The 23,020-nt window shown below is 40.0% G+C and overlaps 1 protein-coding gene across 6 annotated transcripts in view; it reads right to left on the bottom strand.

The window, feature by feature from the left end:
- THRB (thyroid hormone receptor beta) overlaps window positions 1-23,020 on the bottom strand; it is a 388,679-nt gene that overhangs the window by 61,158 nt on the left and 304,501 nt on the right. For all 6 annotated transcript variants that reach the window (XM_047874360.1, XM_047874362.1, XM_047874359.1 and 3 more), the window contains one exon: window positions 16,764-17,024. In XM_047874360.1, the coding sequence (XP_047730316.1) occupies window positions 16,764-17,024 (261 nt within the window). The remainder of the gene's footprint in view (window positions 1-16,763; window positions 17,025-23,020) is intronic.

Below are 23,020 nucleotides of genomic sequence, written 5' to 3'. Positions count from 1 at the left end.
TGTTAAAAAAAATAAAAAAAAATATAGTATGTTTTAGAGAAAAAGTTTGCCATCGTCTGCTATGGGTGATTGAACTCATCTTGTTTGATGGCTTTTAAAAAACAGGTAAATGCTAATGACATCCAAATGTATGTCTCCTCCCAGATGTCTCTCCTAAAACCAGAATCTGCTATCCAGCTGTCAGCTTGACATGTCCATTGGCACAACGAATAGGCATCTACAGTTTCATTCTTTCTAAAATCTGTTCCTCCTGCAGTCTTTCCATCTAGGTACCACCATCCACCTGGGGGTTTAAGCACAAAGCCTTGGTGCCTCCTTGACGCCTTACTTGCCCTCACTATCTACATCCAACCTATGAGCAAGTTCATCGTTTCTTCCTCCAAAATATATACTGCCTTGGAGGGGGAGAGAGAATTAAGGGGATTTGTTCCAGGCCTGGGATTTGACATTCCCACCTCAAGAATTATAAAAAAAACTTTGAGTTGATAGGTTCATGTCCAAGTCAGACCGTTTTGGAAGTTTTTACTTCCTCAGTCCCAGGTACGTTAATTAGCATGAATCACTTTCCCCTTGAATATTTCTTACTTAAAAATTTTTTTTATGTTTATTTATTTTTGAGAGAGAGCACAAGCAGGGGAGGGGCAGAAAGAGAGGGAGACACAGAATCCGAAGCAGGCTCCAGGCTCTGAGCTGTCAGCACAGAACCGGACGTGGGGCTCGAACTCGCGAACCATGAGATCATGACCTGAGCGGAAGTTGGACACTTGACTGAACCACCCAGCCGCCCCTCCCTTGGTAATTTTAATTGTGTGATCCTGACTAACTGGACACCATGGCACTGGAGTAACAGTCAGATGATGTTCCCAAAGTGATCCACAATACCACACAGTGTCCCAAGAGATGCTTTGAAGAAAAAGCAGTAACAAGGGGTTCTGTGGTCAAATGAGTTTGGGAAATAATGCATTGTATATCCCTCTTTTAGAGATTTGGAAAAGAAAAGTGCCAAACTTTGTATGACTTCATGTAACTCAGTATTTCCCAAACACATCTGATCATAGAACCCCATGTATCTGGTAACATCTGCTACAAGTGTTCCATGAAACCTATTTTGAGAAACACAGAATTTTGTTCTATGAATATATTGCTGGAAGCAAGACCATCTATAAGGATACATCACCTGGAAGAGCGGTCTTTTTTCCCAGATTGCACCGAGGGCAGACATGTTTTTGGTTTTTTACAAAGGAGGAAAGCGACCAGCCAGAAGAGGTGGGCAGGACACAAGGTCATGCAAATCCCAAGTGGCCACAGAACAAGACTGGGGCCTTTAGGCTCTGGGATTGAGTCTGTTTGGCAGGAATAGAAGCTCAAAGCCCTCCTCTTTTAAAACAACTTGTACTCTTTGTTTCTAATTTTGCTTTTTTTCTCTGTTAGTATTTGAGAAAAACTTTTTTGATAGTTCCAGCCTGTTACAGCTCTTTACTAAAAGATACTAAGGGGAGGCTTTTGTTTGCAATCCATCACGAAGAACAATTTGCTTTTGCAGAAATGTGCTTGAAAAAGCAACAACATGGTTTACTAGCATAAAGGGAATGGATTCCGATCTGGTGTGATGGGAGAGAGGGCTCTGATGAGAACACTGAGGTGGGAACAACACACTCCTGGGGCCCAAGACGTCAAAAGCAGCCCCAGTAACTGAACTGAGAGCTGTCCAAGGATATGGAGGTTCTCAGAAGGCAGTCCTGGTGGCCTCCCCAACTTGGATGCTCTTTCCAAGCCCAAGGTCTGGAGATTGTGTTTTATTTCATTAAGGTGGAGCGGTTTCCCTAGCGTAGTCATGCAAAAGATACCACAAACGCGGTTACAACAGCCTTCTACTAGATGAAATGTGTCAGTTTATAGACTGAGTGAGTTAAGCCCTTTGTAGTTCCACAAAGATTGGGTCAGGCCTTAGGCCAGTGGTTCCTGAACCAGCAGCATTGGTATCTCCTGGAACTTCTTATAAATGCAAATTCTCCAGTCCCACAGAGACTTTGTGGGGTGAGGCCAGGGATTCTAATGCAGGCTAAAGTTTGAGAACCAGGACCTAGACCAAATGAAAAACGTATATATGCAGAAGCGAATACAGACTAGCACCTGTAAGGCTGGGAGTTGAAAGAAAAGAAAAGCTTTTGAAATATATTTTAGACCAATGTTATCAGCATTGATTCTTCTCTCTTCTAAGCCAACAGTGGAATGTTTGCTCTTTTCCACGAATGAACATTTGATTGAAAAGCAAACCTTTAATGGCTGATATAGTCTGATGAAGCTTGGGCATCATAGTCCAGAAAACGTACAATAAAGCTTCAGTTTGGTGTGACTTTAATTAGAACCCTGGCTAAATTTATTATTTAGCCATAATTATTTAGCCTCACTATTATTGGTGAGGTCTACCACATGTTATTTTCATAGCCAAACAATAAGACTGGTAGGCAAGTATTTCCATTCACTTTACAGAGTGGAAACTGAGAGGTTGGTTTTCTCACCCTTACGTAGCTTTTGGCTCTTGATTTGCTATTTTAGAACTTGCTTGTCCCACTTCTCCGCACTGCTTTTCTAAGAAGAAAATTATTTCAATGTTTTGAAAGTTCTGGGCCACTAATTATGTGTTTCAGCATAAATTCAAGGTCACTAAAATGACTTATCCGTTTTTCCATACAGGAGCCTAATTTAATGCCTCTTCGTATATTTATTTTGATCGATGTTTTCCTCTATCTCTAGAAAGAAAACCTCTTCAATATTTCACACTTTTATGAATATACTTTATGCTTAGCATGAATATCACATAGGCATTTATTATTATGTACTCTTTTTTTTTTTAAATTTTTTTTCAACGTTTTATTTATTTATTTATTTATTTTTTGGGACAGAGAGAGACAGAGCATGAACGGGGGAGGGGCAGAGAGAGAGGGAGACACAGAATCGGAAACAGGTTCCAGGCTCTGAGCCATCAGCCCAGAGCCTGACGCGGGGCTCGAACTCACGGACCGCGAGATCGTGACCTGGCTGAAGTCGGACGCTTAACCGACTGCGCCACCCAGGCGCCCCTTATGTACTCTTTAATTAATGAAAGAAAGTAGATCCCTTTTGACTTAGCTTAATGTGCTGAGATGATGATTTCATTGAAACTCACACGGGTGGACTTGATTTGAAAAGTTGAGTGGTCATTTGAGTGGGGTGGTTTTGACATTTAACAGCTATCATAAACTTTCTTTATTGCAGAATATCATGTCACAGGTTAATTTTAAAACAAATTTCACTAATAATAGGAATAATGAATGAATGAATAAGGAATGACCGAGTCACCTGCATTTGCTTTGCTTTAAGAACAACTAGTGCGAAATCTAGGCTCTGCCACAATTGATGTAGTTTTCGAAAGATTTATTCTTTGTTCATTAAAGGCTCCATTCTTTCACTTGTATTTAAAAATGTTATGAAGAATAATTTAAAGGTTCAGACGGAGTAGTGATCCCTGCTACAGTGTGGATGGACCTAAGTGGAAGCGGACCCAGTCTGTTTGCATGCTTCCATTTCTGTGCAGCTCAGTAAAGGCACATCTATAGGGGCAGGAAGTAGATGAGTTGTGGCCAGGGACTGGGTACAGGAGTGAAGAGTAACTGTAAATCGGTTCAAAGTTTCTTTGGGGTGATGGAAATGTTCTAAAATAAGATTTTGGTGATGATTGCAAAACTCTGCAAATATACTCCCAATTATGGAACTCTACACTTAAAACAGAGGAATTTTATGGTATGTAAATTATATCTCAATAAAGCTTTATAAAAATAGATGTGGGGTTACAAATAGCTTGAGCTAATTAAAACTGATCATCAAAATAAACAGAGTTAAAAGTTTGAACCATTTATATATCAATATCATGTGTAGGAGGAAGACGTAGCCTTCCTCTGAAAATTGCAACCCAACTAAAAAGACATATCAACAAGCAGAAAACAGCATCTGATGCACGGAATGCTTCGTGTGTTAAGTGAACGTGGAGTGAAGTGGAATTATTACTTCTGAAACAACACCGGTTACACTCTTTCTTCCTCTTCTCTAAGACAAATGCCAGTCATCCAGTAGAGTATTGATTATAGCTTGGTCATCAACACAGTTGCTGCTCATTTCCAGTCTAGACACAAAGCTCACCCAGCACGTCTAATTGGAAACCCCATGCTGGTCTCAGTGAACTTTTTATTCTCAACACATGGCACAGCGCTGGGCACACAGAATATGCTTAGGAACATTTTTGGTGTCAATCAAGATGATCCCAACCTGGTGAATTACCCAGGCATGTTCAGAAGCTGTAATAAGAGGTGGTGCATGCACCGTAAGTGCTCTAGTAACATCTCATGACAGCACAAGGAAATAAATGATTCGTTCTGAGGGGGAATGGAGAAATAAGCAGAAAGGAAGTGATATTTGGGCTGGCCTTCAAGGAAGCAGTGAATAAAAGAGGACTTGTAGAAGAGTTTTCAAAAACTGGATCTACCTCATGTTGGTACACGGAGAGCCAAATCTAGAAATGGTTCTTCATTTTATTTCAAATATCAGAGTAGCCTAGAAAGATACATAATTGCTATCAAGATTAACCTAAGATACATTCCAATCTTATTGTTTTGTAATGTAATAGGATTGGCCTGTGGAAGGAAAAGAATGTCCAGTTAAAGCATGAGAAGAGAATAAAGAGGCAGCATCTGTATCTGCTATCTTCAGAGATCTTCAGACTGCAGAGAATCTGCTTTCTGTCCCTACCACAAAGAAACGTGTCCCCCGGGCATCATACTGTCATGCCAACTTTAAAAATGTCATAAGTGACAGAGAAGCAAATAACTTTTACTCTTGAGAAGTTCACCTGTAGCGTATTGAATGGATGCTTAATAAGAGGGCTTCTAGAAAATACACTTCCTTCCAACCCAATGAGATAATGTACAAGCTTATCAATAATGATGGAAACCTCTTCACATGAAGATGAAGGAGGTTTGGAAAAGTGGGAACTATTTCTGAATCACACACTTAAATTTTTATAGGAACAAACATCACATGGTACAGGTTTTTTTGTTTTTGTTTTTTTTTTTTTTTTTTTAGCATTTTGGTCAAAAGTACAGAATCTGATTCTAATCACGAGGAAACAAACATCAGTCAAACCCAAACTGAGGGACGTCCTACAAAATCATAGGCCTGTACTTCAAACATGTCAATGCCACAAAAAAACACAGAAAGGCTGTTAAACCATTACAGATTAAAGCAGGTAAAAGAGACACAAAAGCTAGATGAAATACATAATCCTGGCCTGAATCCTGGACCAGAAACCAAACTGGAATAAAGAAAAATTGATCGTAGCCTGGATCAGCCCTGTCAGGAGGCTAAAAGAGTAGCATGGTTTGCTAAAAGAGCAAACCCATGAAAGCCTCCAGAGACAATCCTTTCTCCAGCCCTGGTCTCAGTCTCTACCCCCACTCCTGGGAGGGAAGAGAGGTGGGCACATTTTATGAAATTTACAGAAAGTCTATAGATTAGATAATAGTATGCATCAATATTACATTTCCTGATTTTGAGCACTGCAATGTAAGCTTTCTTTTTTTTTTAATAATTCTTTTTAAATGTTTATTTATTTTTGAGAGAAAGACAGAGTGCAAGTAGGGGAGGGGCAGAGAGAGGAGGGAGACACAGAATCCGAAGCAGGCTCCAGGCTCTGAGCTGTCAGCACAGAGCCCGACACGGGGCCCAAACCCACGAACTGTGAGATCATGACCCGAGCCGAAGTCAGATGCCCAACTGACTGAGCCACCCCAGGTGCCCCTGTAATGTAAATTTTCCAGGAGAATTTCTTTGATTTTAGGGGGCGCTCTGAGGTATTTAGAGTTCAAGGGGTGGGTATGATGTCTGCAAGTTACTCTTGCCTGATTCTGACAAATACAAACAAACACATATATTCTCACACACTATGGTAAGGTAAATGTGGTATAATGGTAACAACTGGTGAGTCCAGATAAAGGTTATATGGGAGTTCTCTGCATTATCCAACATTTCAGCTGAGAGTACTTTGAAATCACACATAAAATTGAATTTATAGGTTTGCCTTAGCAGAGCTTCCAAGAAAACATGCAACTCACTCACACTTGAAGATGGTCATTTTCTACCAGTTTTGTTTTTCCAATTGAACTCTTAAAAAAACTCTTAAAAACTCTTTTAAAAAAGTAAGCAAATTTGCAATAAAACAACAAACAATCAAATAGCCTTCCATTCATCTAGGAAAAGTGTGTCATATTAATTATATATATATATATATATGTACATACATATATATGTGTATATATATATACATATATACATATATATATATATATATATATATATATATATATTAGTGGTGATTGCCAGTCTTATTGATATTGCAAAACTTTTTTTTTAGATCATAGAATGGGCATTTGTTTTCTTTGTTTGGGGAAGAGATAAGACTCAGACATACAATGATCACTTCAAAGGAAAGTTAAGAATGAGCATATCATGTGTAACCAGAAAGGGATAACAAGAAAGCACTATTCCCTATGTTTGACCATAAATATTAAATAGGACGAACTCCTTGCAGACACCTGTTTCCCTGGAAACCCATTCAATTGAAAATCCTGCAAAAATTAACATGTATTTTTTTTCTCCCTTAAACGGCAGGAACATCTTTTACTGACACATTTTTGACCTTTAGTTTTATATCTTAGGCTTAGTATAAGAAGTTCTTTCCAGATCTAAGCAAACAAAGAGCCAAATAAATATCTTTTCATTAATTCTGAGGCTGGGCTTATGATAGTAGGACCTGTATAAGCTGCAACATGAGTAGTTGAGGTAAAATTTGCCACTCATCAAGTATTGCCATCTAGACTAATAGACCATCAACCTCTCCCTGCCCCACAACACTCTTAACTCAAATGCCAAGTAACCTAACAGAATAGATAATTGAATTAAATAGTCACACTTGCAGTACCATTCTATGTTTTCAGAGGCAGTAAAGTTCAATAAAGTCAAGTCCCTTGTATAAGTCAATACTGACAAATGTCATGGGGATAGAGGTTCACCAAAAATAACTCTGTTTCAGTCAATGCCATGGAGAATGGCTTTTGACCATGGAGGATTTCTGATTCTCATTTCCAAAGCCCAGTTGATTTTGGATTTCTGGTGTCTCTCTAGTGTAGATGGAGAAGCGGGGTCCTATTTATTTCAGTTCAAGTTAAGGAGGATGAATTGGTCCAGAACTTGAAAAACTGGTCTCTAAATAGAACTCCTCGTTAGCATCAGCCACAGAGTAGACTAACTATGGAGAGAAACCATCCCTGTGTCAATATGGGTCGTAAGTACAGGTGAAATGGTTTCCCAATATCACTCTTGCCTATTTTGTCTGCAGTGTCACTATAATGCAGGCTACCTTTGGTGCAGAGTCTCTGCATTTCCAGGGGCTGTACTCAAACCCAAAGCCTCTGCCCTGGAGAGGTAAGGATATACTGGCCACCAATCCTTTCAGAGAATAGATTTATTATGGAGCATGAGTACGTCTTTTAGAAACTGACGGGGTAAAAGCCCAGGCTTACTGGGGAATTGAGAATGGGCGTCTACACAGACTGAACACTTCCGTGCTCCTCTCCAAGGGAGGTAAGACCACTGAAAGTGACGGTGCAAAGCAAGTGATTGCCTAATTTGTCCTGGAGTTGCTATGTTTTTCTGGTAATCACAGTTTAGGTTTTGGGGGTTAGTACTGATTTAGTGTATTTTGTCCTGTTTTCCCCACAAGGGGAAATATGGTTATTGTATTGGAGTAGATTAATGGAGTGCAGATTAATGTCCTTGGTTCTTTATGGTCAATAAATCTCTGATTATATTCTTTGCTGGAGAGAATTAGTGATTTATCCAAGGTTAAATACCTGGTAAATGTCATACCTAAGAGCCAAACCATGGTCTTCTGTTCTCAATATTCCCTATGCGCCTACCAAATGCCGGGGAACATTCCTAAGATTTAATGCAGTAGGCCAGCTAAGTAATTTGAAGATTCTTGAAATAAGTTTTTTTTCAGGGTTATTGAGGTACAATTGACAAATAAAATTGTAAGGTATTTAAAGTATACATTGTGGTGATTTGCTGTACACATACATTATGACAGGATTTCTTCCATCTGGGTGATTTAACACATCCGTCACCTCAAATATTTTATATACATTTTTATATGCAATTGTATATAAATGTACACAATATTGTATATATATAAATATATACAATGTATAGATATACATATACTTGTTGAGAACATTTAAATTCTCCTCTTTTAGCAAATTTCCTTAGACATTACAGTGCTATCAATCTTGGAATATCTTGATAGCCCCAGATCAACATGCTATTCAAACATTTGTCCAAATTTTACTGGAACCTGTGTTCAGTGTCTTTTTTGGCAAGAGGGGATACAGGTGATGCGGTTCTTTAGAGCACTGCGTCACAGACTGAACCGTGGGTAAATGCCACCTCTACCGCCCAGCACACAACCTGAAAGCATGCACATGACAGTCCTCCTTATTTTCTCTCTCTCTCTTCCCTGCTCCTCCTAGGAGCCCCTTCATGGCTCCTTCCAGTCCATTCCTTCCATTGCTGTTATTGGACCCTGTCAAGGGAGAAAGGAATCCTACCCAGTTCATCCACTTGGAGACACTAGTGACTCGATAAGATATCCAGCCAGGAGGTTTGCATTTGGAAAGACCGCAGGGAATTCAGGACAACCTGTGGGAAATGTCTGGTGCAGGGAGATTCCAGTGGTCACCTATGATGTCTTTGTAAGACTGACTCTCCCAACAGCACCTCTTCAACTTCAGTGCAAGCTCTACAAGTTAACCATCCACATTGTACATTATCTTGTTTGAAAACTACCCGTTGGAAGCATCCAGGGATTTGGCTGTTGTATCTGTTCCCCTTGTATCCATAGTATCCTCAGCATTAGAAAGTTCAATTCTGTCATTATCTACTTAGTGGTTGTTCTCACATTGCGTTCTACATCCGTAACATCCAGTCTGCTTCGGGTCTTTCTAAGCTTCATTATAAAAATAATACACACAGAATCCCACAGTTCTGGGAGATAGGATCCCTGTTTTACAGATGAGGAGACTGAGGCTAAGAGATTCGCTCAAGGCTCAGTGGCTGATTAACAGTAGCACCAGAATCTGACCTTGGACTGTAGGACTAGATATGCGCTGAACCCCTCTGCTCCAGTCACGCTAGGTCTGACTGCCCTGCACCTTCCCCTGCATGTAGGCCAGTGTTTTCTCTGTGGCTTAGATTCTTTCCTTGGGCTGCCAGCAGTTTCTTTGCCTTTTTGTGTCATAAGGAAGTATAATGATGAAGAGCTCTGGTACTGGAGCCAGACTGCCAGAATTAAAATTCCAGTTAAGCTCCTTCATACTTTTCTTGGTTTCTTATTTAAATGAAAAAAAAATTTTTTTTTTAAGTAGACTTCCCACTGGGCACAGAGTCCAATGTGGGGCTTGAACTCATGACCCTGAGATCATGACCTGAGCTGCGATCAAGGGTCAGATGCTTAACTAATCGAGCCACCCAGACACCCCTGAATTTTTAATTTTTGAAAGAGATTGAAAAATATCTTGGCTGTTGCTTAGACCCTTCTTTCAATTGTTTGTGCCTCTACTGTAGCTGTGTATGTGATGTTTTGTTTTGCTTCTCTTCATTTATGTTTATATGGTTGTCAATGTATTTCAAAGTCAGAAAGGGGAACAAAAACTGGAAAAGGGGAGCCCGAGGCTGAAAGAATGTTTCTGTTCCAAGAACAGTTATGTAGTCTCTACTAAATGGCAGGTGCTATGCTGGGTGGTTTATACACATTAACTTTCATCTTTACAACAAATCTGAAAGCCAGATATTATGAGCCCGTTTAAAATTAAGTAGACTGAGGGTCAGAGAGGTTAAAAAAATCTGCCCTGCGATGGTAAATTTAAGAGCAAGAAGTTTACCTAAGTCTGTCTGACTATAAGCATATGATCTTAACTTTTAAAGGAAACGGTACAAGTTATTCATTAATGCATTCCTACTGTAAAAAACTCTTGAATGCAGTTGTATGTGGAGTTAGTATTAGCATCCTCCTTTGCTCTACTCTTTCCTTTTTAAGGTGCCTAGTGTCACTGGTTGATGTGTATCCAGGACCTTTTTCTGTGCACATGTGTGCACTCACAATGATACAGACTTTTAAAACTCCAAATGGGATCCGACTATACTTAATGTGTGGTTGCTTCTCTGTTATGTATTCCTGAAAGGACCTCTTTTAAAGAATCTGTTTAGGGGCGCCTGAGTGGCTCAGTTGATTGGGTGACCGACTTCGGCTCAGGTCATGATCTCACAGTTTGTGAGTTCGAGCCCCGCATCGGGCTCTGTGCTGACAGCTCGGAGCCTGGAGCCTACTTCAGCTTCTGTGTCTCTGCTCTCTCTACCCATCCCTTGCTCACGCTCTGAGTCTTTCCATCTCTCAATAATAAATAAACGTTAAAAAATTTTTTTAAAAAAAATCTGTTTATTTTTCTAGTGGATACTTTAGATATGCCGTAATTTATTTGAGCATTCCCCTGTGGACAGACATTTGGATTATTAATTTTCAACAACAACAACAACAACAGAGGGGCAAAGAAAACAGGGTGAACACAGATCTTGGTCTGCTTTGAGTATTTCTATGGGATAGAGTATTGTCAGATGGACAGCTGGGTCAAACCATGTATGCATATTATGCTGTGATAGACACTGCTAAATTGGCCTTGGAAAGCCTATGGTCTATCCACTGCTCTGTGCTGTATCTCAATGAAAACTGAAGTTGGATGAAAGAGCCTTGAATTTCTGATGTTTCCCTTCTTTGCTATTGCCCTGTTTCCAGTTTTTTCCCCCTCCACTCCAGCTGATGGCTTTCCTTTCTTCTCTTGCCCTCTATTTCTGTCTGTCCTGATCTACTTACGGGGTGCTCTTTCCTGCACTTGAAGTATCAAGTCCCACAACTCCCCTGCACATACCAGAAGCTGGTAGAGAGCACTTATTCTCATGCTGATGGCTAAGGCTCCTAGAGTGCCCTTGAGGTATATGAATCACACTGTGCTCTCAGCTGGGACTGCACACATGATGTATGGTGAGTAGGGGCAGAGTGGAGAGTGGAGATGGATGGAACAGATGGTCGTACTAGTGGAAGGGCTCAAGCTTTTTCATCCCCTAACTTCTAAAATACTCATTTACCTGAAGATGTCCTTGTATTTTACTTAAGGACAAAGATAGCGATCACCCGCTGAAAATGTGAATGTCTAACTTGAAGGATTATAACGCATACAATGGCTCTCATTTTTAGAACACTTTGTTATTTTCGTAAATGAGAATTATATATCATTTAAAACTGTCATCATTGATTTGATTCATTTTTTTCCCCTTATGAAGAGCATGAGTTAATAGTCTGGCCCTTTGCTGACATAAGATCCTGTTTTAAAAATTACTTTAACTTGTCTAAATCTTGGGGGCTGGCTTAAAAAATTAGGGTATATCTATAAGCAAGAATAATTTATAGCCAATAAAAGTCAGAATGCAGAGCAATACTTAATGACAAAGGAAAATGTTCATGATATGTTGTTAAACATTAAAAGCTGGTTAAAAAATGGTATGCCAGTATGATCCCGTGTTTAGAAAAAATAGAGATGCATAGAAGAAAGAGATATACTGAAGATTTTAACACTGCTTGTCTTTGGAAGATGGAATTAAAATATTTATAAAAATTATTTTTGTTGAAATGTTCAACTTTGTACATGAACATGGGAGGATTTTATGATGAGAGAAAATAACTTGTTAGTAAAATTATTTTAACTCTTTTTTTTCTTGTCTTCCTCCAATCTAAGACTCAACTCTTTTGATATTAAACATAGAATTGACCTACAGAGAACATTCAGTGAGATCACCAGATTGCTGTTCACTTTCTTCTGACGCAGCAGGGGAGGTGGGTCAGTCCTTGCCTCTCTCCTCCTACTGGGAGGTCCCTGACTGACGTTGAGCACAAACATCTAAGGATGGAGGTCTGATTGTCTGGATCCAAACCCTGCTGGATCCAGCTACAGGAGTGCACACATCCATCTGGGACTCATCCTTGTGGGACTGGTGAGACCCTGTGGTTCTGAAGAGAAGTTCAGGAAGGCATGAGAGGTCTGCATGAAGAAGCCTTCTAAGTACTTAGAGGAGGATCAGGGCCCCAGCCAAACAGAGTGGGATTCTCTGAAGGGTTCAAGTCCCAGAGGGATGTGTTACCAGGCTGAGTGATTAAATAGAACATCCAGTTGGCAGTTAAGACAAACCAGGCCTAGGGGCGCCTGGATGGCTCAGTTAGTTGGGCGACTGACTTTGACTCCGGTCATGATCTTGAGGTTCGTTGAGTTCCAGCCCTGCGTCGGGCTCTGCACTGACAGACAGCTTAGAGCCTGGAGCCTGCTCTGTGTCTCCCTCTCTCTCTGCCCCTCCCCCGCATGTGCATGCTCTCTCTCTTTCTCAGAAATAAAAATAAACATTAAAAGAAATTTGAAAAAAACAAAAAAAAGCTAAACCAGGCCTAAAGGAAGTATTATCAAAACCGGTGACGTAGGTGGCTCTCCAGTCCCAGTCAAGAAAGGGAAGAAAAATGCACATTCCCTAAATGCCCACTAGGTGGCAGGACCTCTCCTATACTAAGAGCTTAAGAGTATGCATTCTTAGGCATTTCCTCCTGATTGTTTTTAACAATCACCCAGAGGGCTGGCTAAAAAACAGATTCTTGGGCCTCTTTTCAAAGCTTCCAATTCAGCAGTCTGGATTGAGGCCTGAGATTCTGCATTTCTGACAAGCTCCTGGTGTAGTTAGTGCCACTGGTTGGTGCACTTTGAGCACCACTGAATATATCATCTCAGACTCTGGGAAGGAAGGAGGTGGGCAGGAGTAGGATGTGGTCCTTGTGGCTAAGCAATCAGTTCAAAAACTCCAGGGAGGTGTAGTGTGGAGACAGAAGGGTGGCTTGGGGAAAGGAATGGGGTCGCTTGCTTCTGGTTGGAAATAGCCCCTGGTACTAGAGCAGGTTTGAATTGTGGGCTTTGCAGCAGAATGTTAGGTTGCCAGAGTTCTCATTCTAGTTAAATGTGTTACCAATTAATTTCTTTAGAAGGACTGTAGCGGATAGAAACACAGGTATATGCAGATTAAAATGAAACCGGTGTTCAGACCAAAATGAAAACCAAGACATTGAATATACACCATAAATAAGCGACAAGAAAAACATCAATAATTCTATAAAGCATAATTATTTGAACCGAAGGACCATTTAAAAAATATCTGGTCCATTATAGCTCAATGCGTGGTTATACTGCACACGACTGTGACATAGCTGTAGCCATGCATGGCTGACCAGGCAAGTTTGACAATTCCTGACTGGGCCAGTCTCTGTTCAGTGATGTGAATCCACTGATCATGCATTTGAAAGTCAGTGGTAATGTCAAATTGCTAGAAAAGCTTCTAATGCTTACTGTTAGTCTGTATTTGCATCAATAGAGAGTAACGATGACAATTTGTAGAAGGGTACTCATCCACAAACCACCCTGGGAGATGCACTGATCTAGATGGGCTACTTACTGACCTGAGAGACAGGCTCATTGTGTAACTCAAGCAGGCAATTTGTTCTTTTGGCTCTTGCACTGTAGATCCTTAACTTTTTGTATCCTTCGGGACCATTTAGTTCTTGTTAATTCCATTCTGGGTCCTTGAAATGGGGCTCTTTGGATATACTTTCGGTCTTGATGCTATTTTTCATACTCAGACATCAAGGGTAATGTCCTACATATAGCAGGCACTTAATAAACACTGATGGGATAAATGCATGGAATTGTAGCCCAGGACTGAGATATCAAGCATGCTTGGGGGCTGGAAAGAGAGAGCCAGGAAATAAATGTCCAACATAAATGGATATTAAAACAGAACTCTCCTCACAGTGATTTTATACAGGTGGCAGACGGGCAGAGCAGATGAACAAGAACCAACTCCAAGAAGAAAAGAGTGACTAATCAAGTTGTTTCTCTGGCCTCACAGGTGCCTCCCTAAATAGAGTTGTCCACTGTGAATGAGTAAAATTCACTTTATATGGTTCATGGGCCATGACAACATTGGGCTTCCTGTGGCATTTTCATGTTCAGCCAAGCCATTGACTCATGTTCATGCCAAGGTGAACCCTGCTGGTTACTGTAGAAACTACCAGAGATTTTTCCTTAGTTGTTTTCCTTTTTTTTTTAATTTCTTATTTTTTATTTTTATTTTTTTATTTTTTAATATGAAATTTATTGTCAAATTGGTTTCCATACAACACCCAGTGCTCATCCCAACAGGTGCCCTCCTCAATGTCCATCGCCCACCCTCCCCTCCCTCCCACTCCCCATCAACCCTCAATTTATTCTCAGTTTTTAAGAGTCTCTTATGGTTTGGCTCCCTCCCTCTCTGACTTTTTTTTTTCCTTCCCCTCCCCCATGGTCTTCTGTTAAGTTTGTCAGGATCCACGTAAGAGTGAAAAACATATGATATCTGTCTTTCTCTATATGACTTATTTCACTTAGCATAACACTCTCCAGTTCCATCCACGTTGCTAGTAGCTGTTTTCCTTTTAATACTAGAATCTTGAGGAAGGACTTTAATGTAATAATTTAATTATATTTTCTTATTAAATAGTTCTCTGACTTTCAGCAAAGGAGAGCTTAATGAATGCAAAATGGGTTATCAACTCTAATCCCCCCGATACGTCATGCCTTACCCCACACTCATCTGTCCTATTCTCCTTCTCCATACCTTACTAGGCACACAGTGGAGCACAAGGAATTTATGTGATTTAATGGTGCATAGCTAATAATACTGATCACAGTAATAATGATAGCTGCCATTTAGAGAGCACTTATGAGAGGTACTATGCTAAATGCTTAAATATATTATCTTATTTAATTCTATCAACAATCACATAAACTTGCTCAAGTACAGAGCGGAAGGGCTAGGATTCTAGCCCAAACTTGTGACTTTAACCACTGTACCATAGTTACTGCCTTGGATCCAAATAGAGACTGTTTCCTTTTGCTTTTAAGGTATAACTACAAACTGAAAACTACAGTATTGGGAACTCTGGGTACCCAAGGCCAAGATTTTTTTGTCAATGATGGAGACATACATGGAGCCTATGAATGAATAAATGAGTGACTGACTGAATGAGTATGGGTACCAACTGTGAATGAATCAAATTAGTTTGTGAGGTTCTTAGATGACGAGGATACTACAATTTCATGTTGGCGTTTCACTGTAAACCAAGGAGTGACATGGTTTTGATGCCAGCTCATAAATTCTGAAGACACACTCTGGTTGCAAATTCTAAGACTAAATCTCAATTGTTTCTCAAACAAATTTGTGTGCCCATGCACACACACAGACACACATTCTTGTCCTATATGCTCTTTCAAAAAAACCTTATTTTGTTCTTTTTCTAAATACCCGTTCAGTTTCTCAAATCCCCAAATAATAGAGAGGCAGTTCAAACACAAATCTTCCCATTCAGAACATGTATAGTTTTGACTACACTCAAATCAGAGCTCATACCACTATTTTATTATTCTTAGATAATTCTATTTTCAGTTGAAACAATGTACACACTCAACTTCCCAGGTCAACTGGTAGTTCTAAGGAGATTATCATGTGTTCTCTGAAAAGCTAAAAGACCAGCCGTTTTTTGATAGAATGATCACGTGTTTATCTTCAAGTTAAAACGGTATGTAAAAGTCTTTCATGGCTCATATAGAAGAGCCTTTACAGACTTTCATTAATATATCTTGCTGAGTGATTGCCAGATTTCCAAACACACAATCTAAAACTTAGTCATGAGTCAAAGTCCTTAAAGAAGAACCAAAAAGATCTTTTCTCCCCCTACATGCTAAATTGAAAAAGAATGGAAAGTCACATGAACGTGGACATTTAAAAGCACAAATGAATTTACAAAGCACACATTTTGGGGAGCCCTAAGACAATAAAGCGATCAGCACAAAGACATCTGTCAGGGTGGAGGCAACCTGAGGTAAAGACCAGTTAAATCTAATGCAATCAGGAACTTAAGGCCAGTTTAACACTTTTTTTATGAGGTGACAACCTCCTAACACCATAATCTTGCCTTTCAGGAAGATGACACAAGGATTTAATGAGTAAAAGAAAACAACTTAAAACCTCTCTTTTGAGCATGAATTGTCTATTTGGGTTAAAGGTAGTCTTTGAGATCCCATTAGCCATTGGGAAAAGAAACACACACACACACACACACACACACACACACACACACACACGCGCGCATCAAAGGCAAGTAGTTATAGAACGATAGCAATGTCTATTTCTACTCAGATTCAAAAGCAGAGTTAAAGCCAAAGCTAACAACCCATCTGCTAATTAGAGAAATAAAAATGTCTTCTCCTCAAGTGTCCAACACAACATGAAACTGAAATTAACTGCTTTCCTTTGGGACTCATTTATTTATGTTCAAAAGAAGATTTGGGGATAAAGAAACCCTGCAACGGAACAGTTGGGGAAAACACATGGACACTGTGCATTGGAAAAAATGGAGCTGAGCACACATTTACAACAGAGATTTTTTTCTGCTTGTTGAAGAAACACTTGGTAGGGTCTAATAAAAATCAGGTTACCTTTACATTTCTTCTCTTCTGTTTGGAAGGTCTGGGCACTTGGGACACTCTGATCATTCACATCGTCATGGTCCAGATGGAATATTGAGCTAGTCCAAGTGGCCTGGATGAGATGTGGTGATGTCTGTTCATTTTTCAATGCGCTGCGCCTCTCCGCATGGCTCTTCCTATGTAGGCAGGCTTCAGACATTCCTACTAGCTTCCAGTCGTGTTCTCGGTCTGGACAGTGCTTTGGTTTGTCCCAGGCTGGAAGGCCATTTTCTGGAGGGTTGAAAAACACGAGATGACGAGCTGTTGGCATTGTCAAGATTTTGTTGAGATGCAGTTTTGGAAGGCAAGTTGTTTCTCAATTCTTTGGGGCTGACAGTATTCACATGCACCTCCACTTGACGGCAGTGATAAGATGCAGAATTTGTCAGCCTTGGGCATTTAGCCACTGCAGTTGGATTGCCTGTCGGAGTAATCAACACATTCCCCCTTATTTTTAGTGCCTAGAAAGACATTAGTTCCTCCATGGAAAGGCTGTGCTTTCGCCAGCCAGGCTTCCACAGCAATAGCCCAAGAGCAAGTTTACGCCAATTTATGTTACTGCTTAGACGATCGTTTGAGGTCTTGAGGGTCAGGGCTGGCCATGGACACTTTTCAGATCCTTAGGACATAAAACATCCAGGATTCAGCCTTGTTTGACTTTGGTTTCATCACAGGCTGACCTGAGGGGCACCCTTGTTACTTAAGTGGGACATGCTCACGTGGTTCCTCAAAGAGTGACAACTCGGTCCTCCCTACCACCTTCTTCCCTAACAGCCTGATAAAAGGGACTGGACCTTCAAATGGATATTTGTAAATGTAGTCCCAAATAGGCAATGAGATCCAAAGAAGGAAAGCAGACAGTGCTTTAGTTGTGGGGCCGATTAGCAGCCCTAATGATAGAATAAGCTCCGATCTCTTTGGTTGAGGCAGAGGCAGTGAATTACTTATGTATATGGTGTTGTTCTTCCTATTTAATTTATGGGGACTTGAAAATCTACCCTCTAGAAAATAGGAAGAAGTGGAATAACATAATGAAAACTTTCTCACACTGATCTTCCCCGGTGGCAAACTTTACCTCCTTGAATATCTTTACTGTACATGGATATAAGGTAGTGAAAATGAACAGGCTAATGTATGTATTTGTATATACAAAAAATTACAAAAACATAATCCATCTGGTCATCCATATTTCTAGAAATTCTTAGGCTACTGTCAAAATGAGAAAAATACAATATAGAGTTATACTTTTAAATTGATCATATACAGTGATTGAAAGACTGTAATTTATAAGTGAATTTTCCTTTATGCAGAAATTACCAAAGGAGCAAAGATATCCATATTAGAGAGAAGAGTCCATCCTGATCTGTGCATAGTATTGGGAGGTTTTTTCTTTTTTTTAATGTTTATTTATTTTTGAGATACAGAGAGGGAGACAGAGTGTGAGCAGGGGAAGGGCAGAGAGAGAGGGAGACACAGAATCCAAAGCAAGCTCCAGGCTCTGAGCTGTCAGCACAAAGCCTGACACGGGGCTCGAACTCACAGACCGTGAGATCATGGCCTGAGCCAAAGTCGGACATTTAACCCACTGAGGCTCCCCAGTATTGGGAGTATTAAGTAAGCTGCTTTTCTAACATTTAAAACGACTTTTAAATTATTTAACGCAAGGGTTAAAAATGCTTTAGGTTTTCGTAAGCACCCTCTCTAAAGGACTAAACGTCTTCAGTTGTTGTTAGTTAGGATGGTTTCTCTAAAAGTGTGACCTACTCTCAGTCACTTTGGAGGCCACATTTACCCTGTGAGATTTCAGGTTACTATGTGGAAATTCTAACACACATACACTCTCTTTCTACTCCAGGAGGCGACTGTGGACATTGACAACAAATAATCAACACATGATTTCTTTGTCACAGTAAATGGAAATGCTGTGGCTTGAAATAACAAGGCCAGTAAGCAATAAGTCCTTGCAAAAAAAAAAAAAAATTCTACTGTGACAGCTTTTGGATACAACATTTGATCTTATTCAGAGAAGAGCCCTGAAAATTCACTGTATGCAAACGGCCGTGCTAGGCATTGTGTGAGGTCATGAGTCCTTTCTCTTTGGAGATTACGTGGCCTTATTCAATGCATGGTGAATCAAGAAATCTGGACTCAACCACAGCCAGCTACTGTGCAATTACAGGTACCTATTCTCACTATCCATTAAAAGAAAACAACAGATTAAAATCGTGAGAGATTGTATTGCATTCAAATCAAACATATCTATGTAGAATCCATTCAAGTTTATTATCTGCGAGGGTTTGAGGCTTTCATGAGCTAAATATAAAGCTACTGAATGCAAGGGTTAATTCTGGGCCTAAAGAGATTGATTTTATTTCTACATACATAAAAAGGCTTCTGACCAATGCATGTTTCTATATGTCTTCTTTGTTTTCAGGCACTCTCTAAATCCTTGGTAAATTGCATCCTGTAAACCTCCATGTTAAGTAATGCTAAAGTTATCACACTATTTTGTAAAGCCTCCAACATTTGATTTTTCTGCAGAAATTCTTAAAATTTGGTATCAATTTCCCTGATCAAACAGAAATTAAGAAATTCAGCCAAAGTGAGTAGTTACTGCTCCCTGGTGAAGGGAGCTAGTGACCACGCTTGGATGAGAGATGCTGAAAGGGACTCCACCCAAGGGGACATTCCTCCTTAAGCACAGCCTATTAAAGCTTGCTCAGCGTGTCCCCTGGGCCAGCAAGAGCAGGGATTTCTTCTAAGCAAGGGAGGTTATGTTTGGGGTGAGGCAAGGGATAAGATTGCCATCCATTTTCCTAAGAAAAGAAGTTGAGATGGTTGGGGGAAAGGGCTTCATTCATGGCAGGCATTTACGGGCTCGTAAATTACTGTCTGTAATTACATTCATGATAATGATATTCAGCCACTTAATTGGCAAGTATATTGGTTGGGGCACCTGCTGGGAAACCTGGGGACTGAGAACTCTTGGTTGGGTCATGGGAAAATTTGAGAGGATTCTATTTAAGGAGGATTCTTGATTCTTATCCTTCCATGAATAGGGCAACACATACAAGTCCTATTCCATTCCAAAGGAGGGATAAGATACCCACTACACCGAGCTCCTTAAATTCTGCCCATAAGTTACCTCACGTGTGTTTGCTTGGCAGTGCTGGTGTTCAGGGGTACCCTGCTATTTCTATGTCTAATGCTCGTATCCTTTGGTTCCCCCCAAACTCAAATCAATGAGCCATATCTTCGTAGGGGGACTGAAATAGCAACAGATTAAGTCAACCATTCTCAAACCTTAGCGAGTGACAATCACCTGAGGCACTACTAAAGAACACAGAAGACCAGGCCTATTGAAGTGGGATGGGGCCAGGGCGTTTGTTTATTTACTAAGTTCTCCAGATGATTCTGACACCCAAAAGAGTTTGAGATCCACAGAGTTCAGAAAACTGAAGGCAGGAAAACAAATTACTGGCAGGTTCCAGGTAAGGACATAGTCTCCATCTCACACCCTGATGTTTTTACACAGCCTTGAAGTAAATTTGCTTTATAATTAAACAATTCATCAACTGTTTTGGGATCAGCTGTGTGAAGCTTTAAAAGTCAGATGTTATGAAAATATTCTCAGTGCCATAATCATCAGGGAAATGCAAATCAAAAGCACAATGAGATATCACCTCACACTTGTCAGAAGGGCTAGAATCAAAAACACAAGAAACAATAAGTGTTGGTGTGGATGTGGAGAAATAGGAACCCTGGGGCACCACTGGTGAGAATTTAAATTGGTGCAGCCACTGTGGAAAACAATATGGAGACTCCTCCAAAATTTAAAAATAGAACTACCCTATGATTCTCTAGTTCCACTACTGGGTACTCACCAAACAAAACAAAAACACTGATTTAAAAAGATATATGTATAATATATGACTTACAATAGGCAAGGTAGGGAAGTAACATAAGTGTTCATTGATAGATGAATGGATAAAGAGGTGCTGTATACACACACACACACACACACACACACACACACAGAAAAATTACACAACCATAAAAAAGGATGAGATGTTGCCATTTGCAACAACGTAGATGGACCTAAAGAGTATTATGTTAAGTGAAATAAATCAGACTGAGAAAGAAATCCTGATTTCACTTATATGTAGGTAAAATCTAAAAAACAAAATGAATGAACAAACAAAAAGCAGAAGCAGATAGATAAATACAAAGAACAAACTGATGGTTGCCAGAGGAGAGGAGGATACAGGGTGGGTAAAATGGGTGAAGGGAAGTGGGAGACACAGGCTTCCAGATATGAATGAAGAAGTCATGGGGATAAAAGGTACAGCACAGGGAATACAGTCAATGGTATAATAATAACGTATGGTGACAGATGGTAGCTACCTGTGGTGAGCACAGCATATTGTATAAACTTGTAAAATCACTATTTGTACACCTGAAACTAATGTAACATTGTGTGTCAACTGTATTTCAATAAAAGGCAGATATTAACTGGATATTATCTTATAGATGGTGGGTGCGGATGTAAATAAGTATTCCCCTAAAAAGTCTGTTGCTCTGGGCATTAATTATCTGGGACATGATGTGAACAATAGTAGCAATACACTAAAAATTTTTTAATGTTTATTTATTTTTGAGAGAGAGAGAGAGCAAGCAGGGGAGGGGCAGAGAGAAAGGGGGACAGAAGATCCAAAGCAGGCTCTCTGCTGTTAGCAGAGAGCCCAATGTGGGGTTCGAACCCACAAACCATCAGGTCATGACCTGAGCTGAAGTCAGATGCTTAATCAACTGAGCCACTCAGCTGCCCCGAAATACATTTAAAAAAAATTTTTTTTTGTTAATGTTTTTACTTATTTTTGAGACAGAGACAGAGCATGAGCAGGGGAGGGGCAGAGAGAGAGAGAGGGAGACACAGAATCCAAAGCAGGCTCCAGGCTCTGAGCTGTCAGCACAGAGCCTGACGCGGGGCTCAAACTCACAGACTGTGAGATCATGACCTGAGCTGAAGTCGGACGCTTAACTGACTGAGCCACCCAGGAGCCCCACATTTTTTTTTAAAGGAGGATTCTAGGAATGACCATATCTTGTTATTCACATGCAGCGTGAATCCTTTGCTCTTTAATGGATTCTAGCTAATACCTGGCTTTCAATACTTCATATTCTAGACATCAAGACAATTAACCAATTTAATTTATCCAAGAAGAATTGGAGAAAATAAGTAGATAGGAGCATGTGAACTGCTACTAAAATAACCAGGCACACATTGGCCTGTGTTTCTCAAGAGCGTATAGATCGAGTGGCTGAATTTGTGTTAGATGTCTACAATTCTTGTGACTTTGAATGACACAACACCAGTCTAAAAAGTTCTTCTGTAAAAAGAAACAAACCTAAATCTCATTAATATAACTACCTACAGCCTATCTCAGGAAATTTCATTACGTAGGATCGGAAATAAATCTGTCCATCAAAAAAGGGAGAATTACATGGAAATATTCAAGTATTTCAGGACACAAAATCAAGCTGATACATTAGAAAAGCACTAAGGCAAAGGAAATAGGATTATGACAACGTGGTCAGTGAGGGTCAGCTGAGTTGGCTGGGATTTCATGGCACTCATTATAAGAGTGTTTAGTTTGCATTAAAGGCCATCAGTATTAGGCATTGAGACCCCAACCCATACTCTGTGGTAGGGGAATGTGTATACAGTGTGCTTTGCAAACCCAGGCAGTGTGTTGAATTATCACGTATAGCTCAGGATATTAAGTATGATGTCTCCAATTTCCATTCTAATGTTTTACTCAAGCCAATTAAGTTTTAGCTTTGCCTAATTCTCATACTATGTACATATCAACTGACTTTTATTTGTGGAGTCTGGTAGAACAGGAGACTAATGTTTGGCTGAGCATTTACTAAGGGCCAAGTATGGAACTAGACATTCTTACTCATCTTCATGAGCATCCAGGGAGGTACACAGTGACACTGCTTGACTTAAGAGGAACGTTACATTCAGAGAAGCACTTCATCTGCTCTTTCATACCTTTGTGCTGTTAACAGATAATATTATCATTATTTGCCTTAGTTTGATGAGTAGCCATTAACCTATTAATAGTTATCATTTTTTTAATAGGAGTAATTTATTTTATTTCAAAAAAAATTTTTTTTGAGAGAGAGGACATGAGAGAGGAGCAGAGAGAGGGAGACAGAGA

This window comes from Prionailurus viverrinus, chromosome C2, assembly GCF_022837055.1.
Source record: "Prionailurus viverrinus isolate Anna chromosome C2, UM_Priviv_1.0, whole genome shotgun sequence".
In the NCBI taxonomy this organism is placed as follows: Eukaryota; Metazoa; Chordata; class Mammalia; order Carnivora; family Felidae; genus Prionailurus; species Prionailurus viverrinus.
Note: the sequence above shows the minus strand (reverse complement) of the source record. Positions and strands in the feature narration are given on the sequence as shown.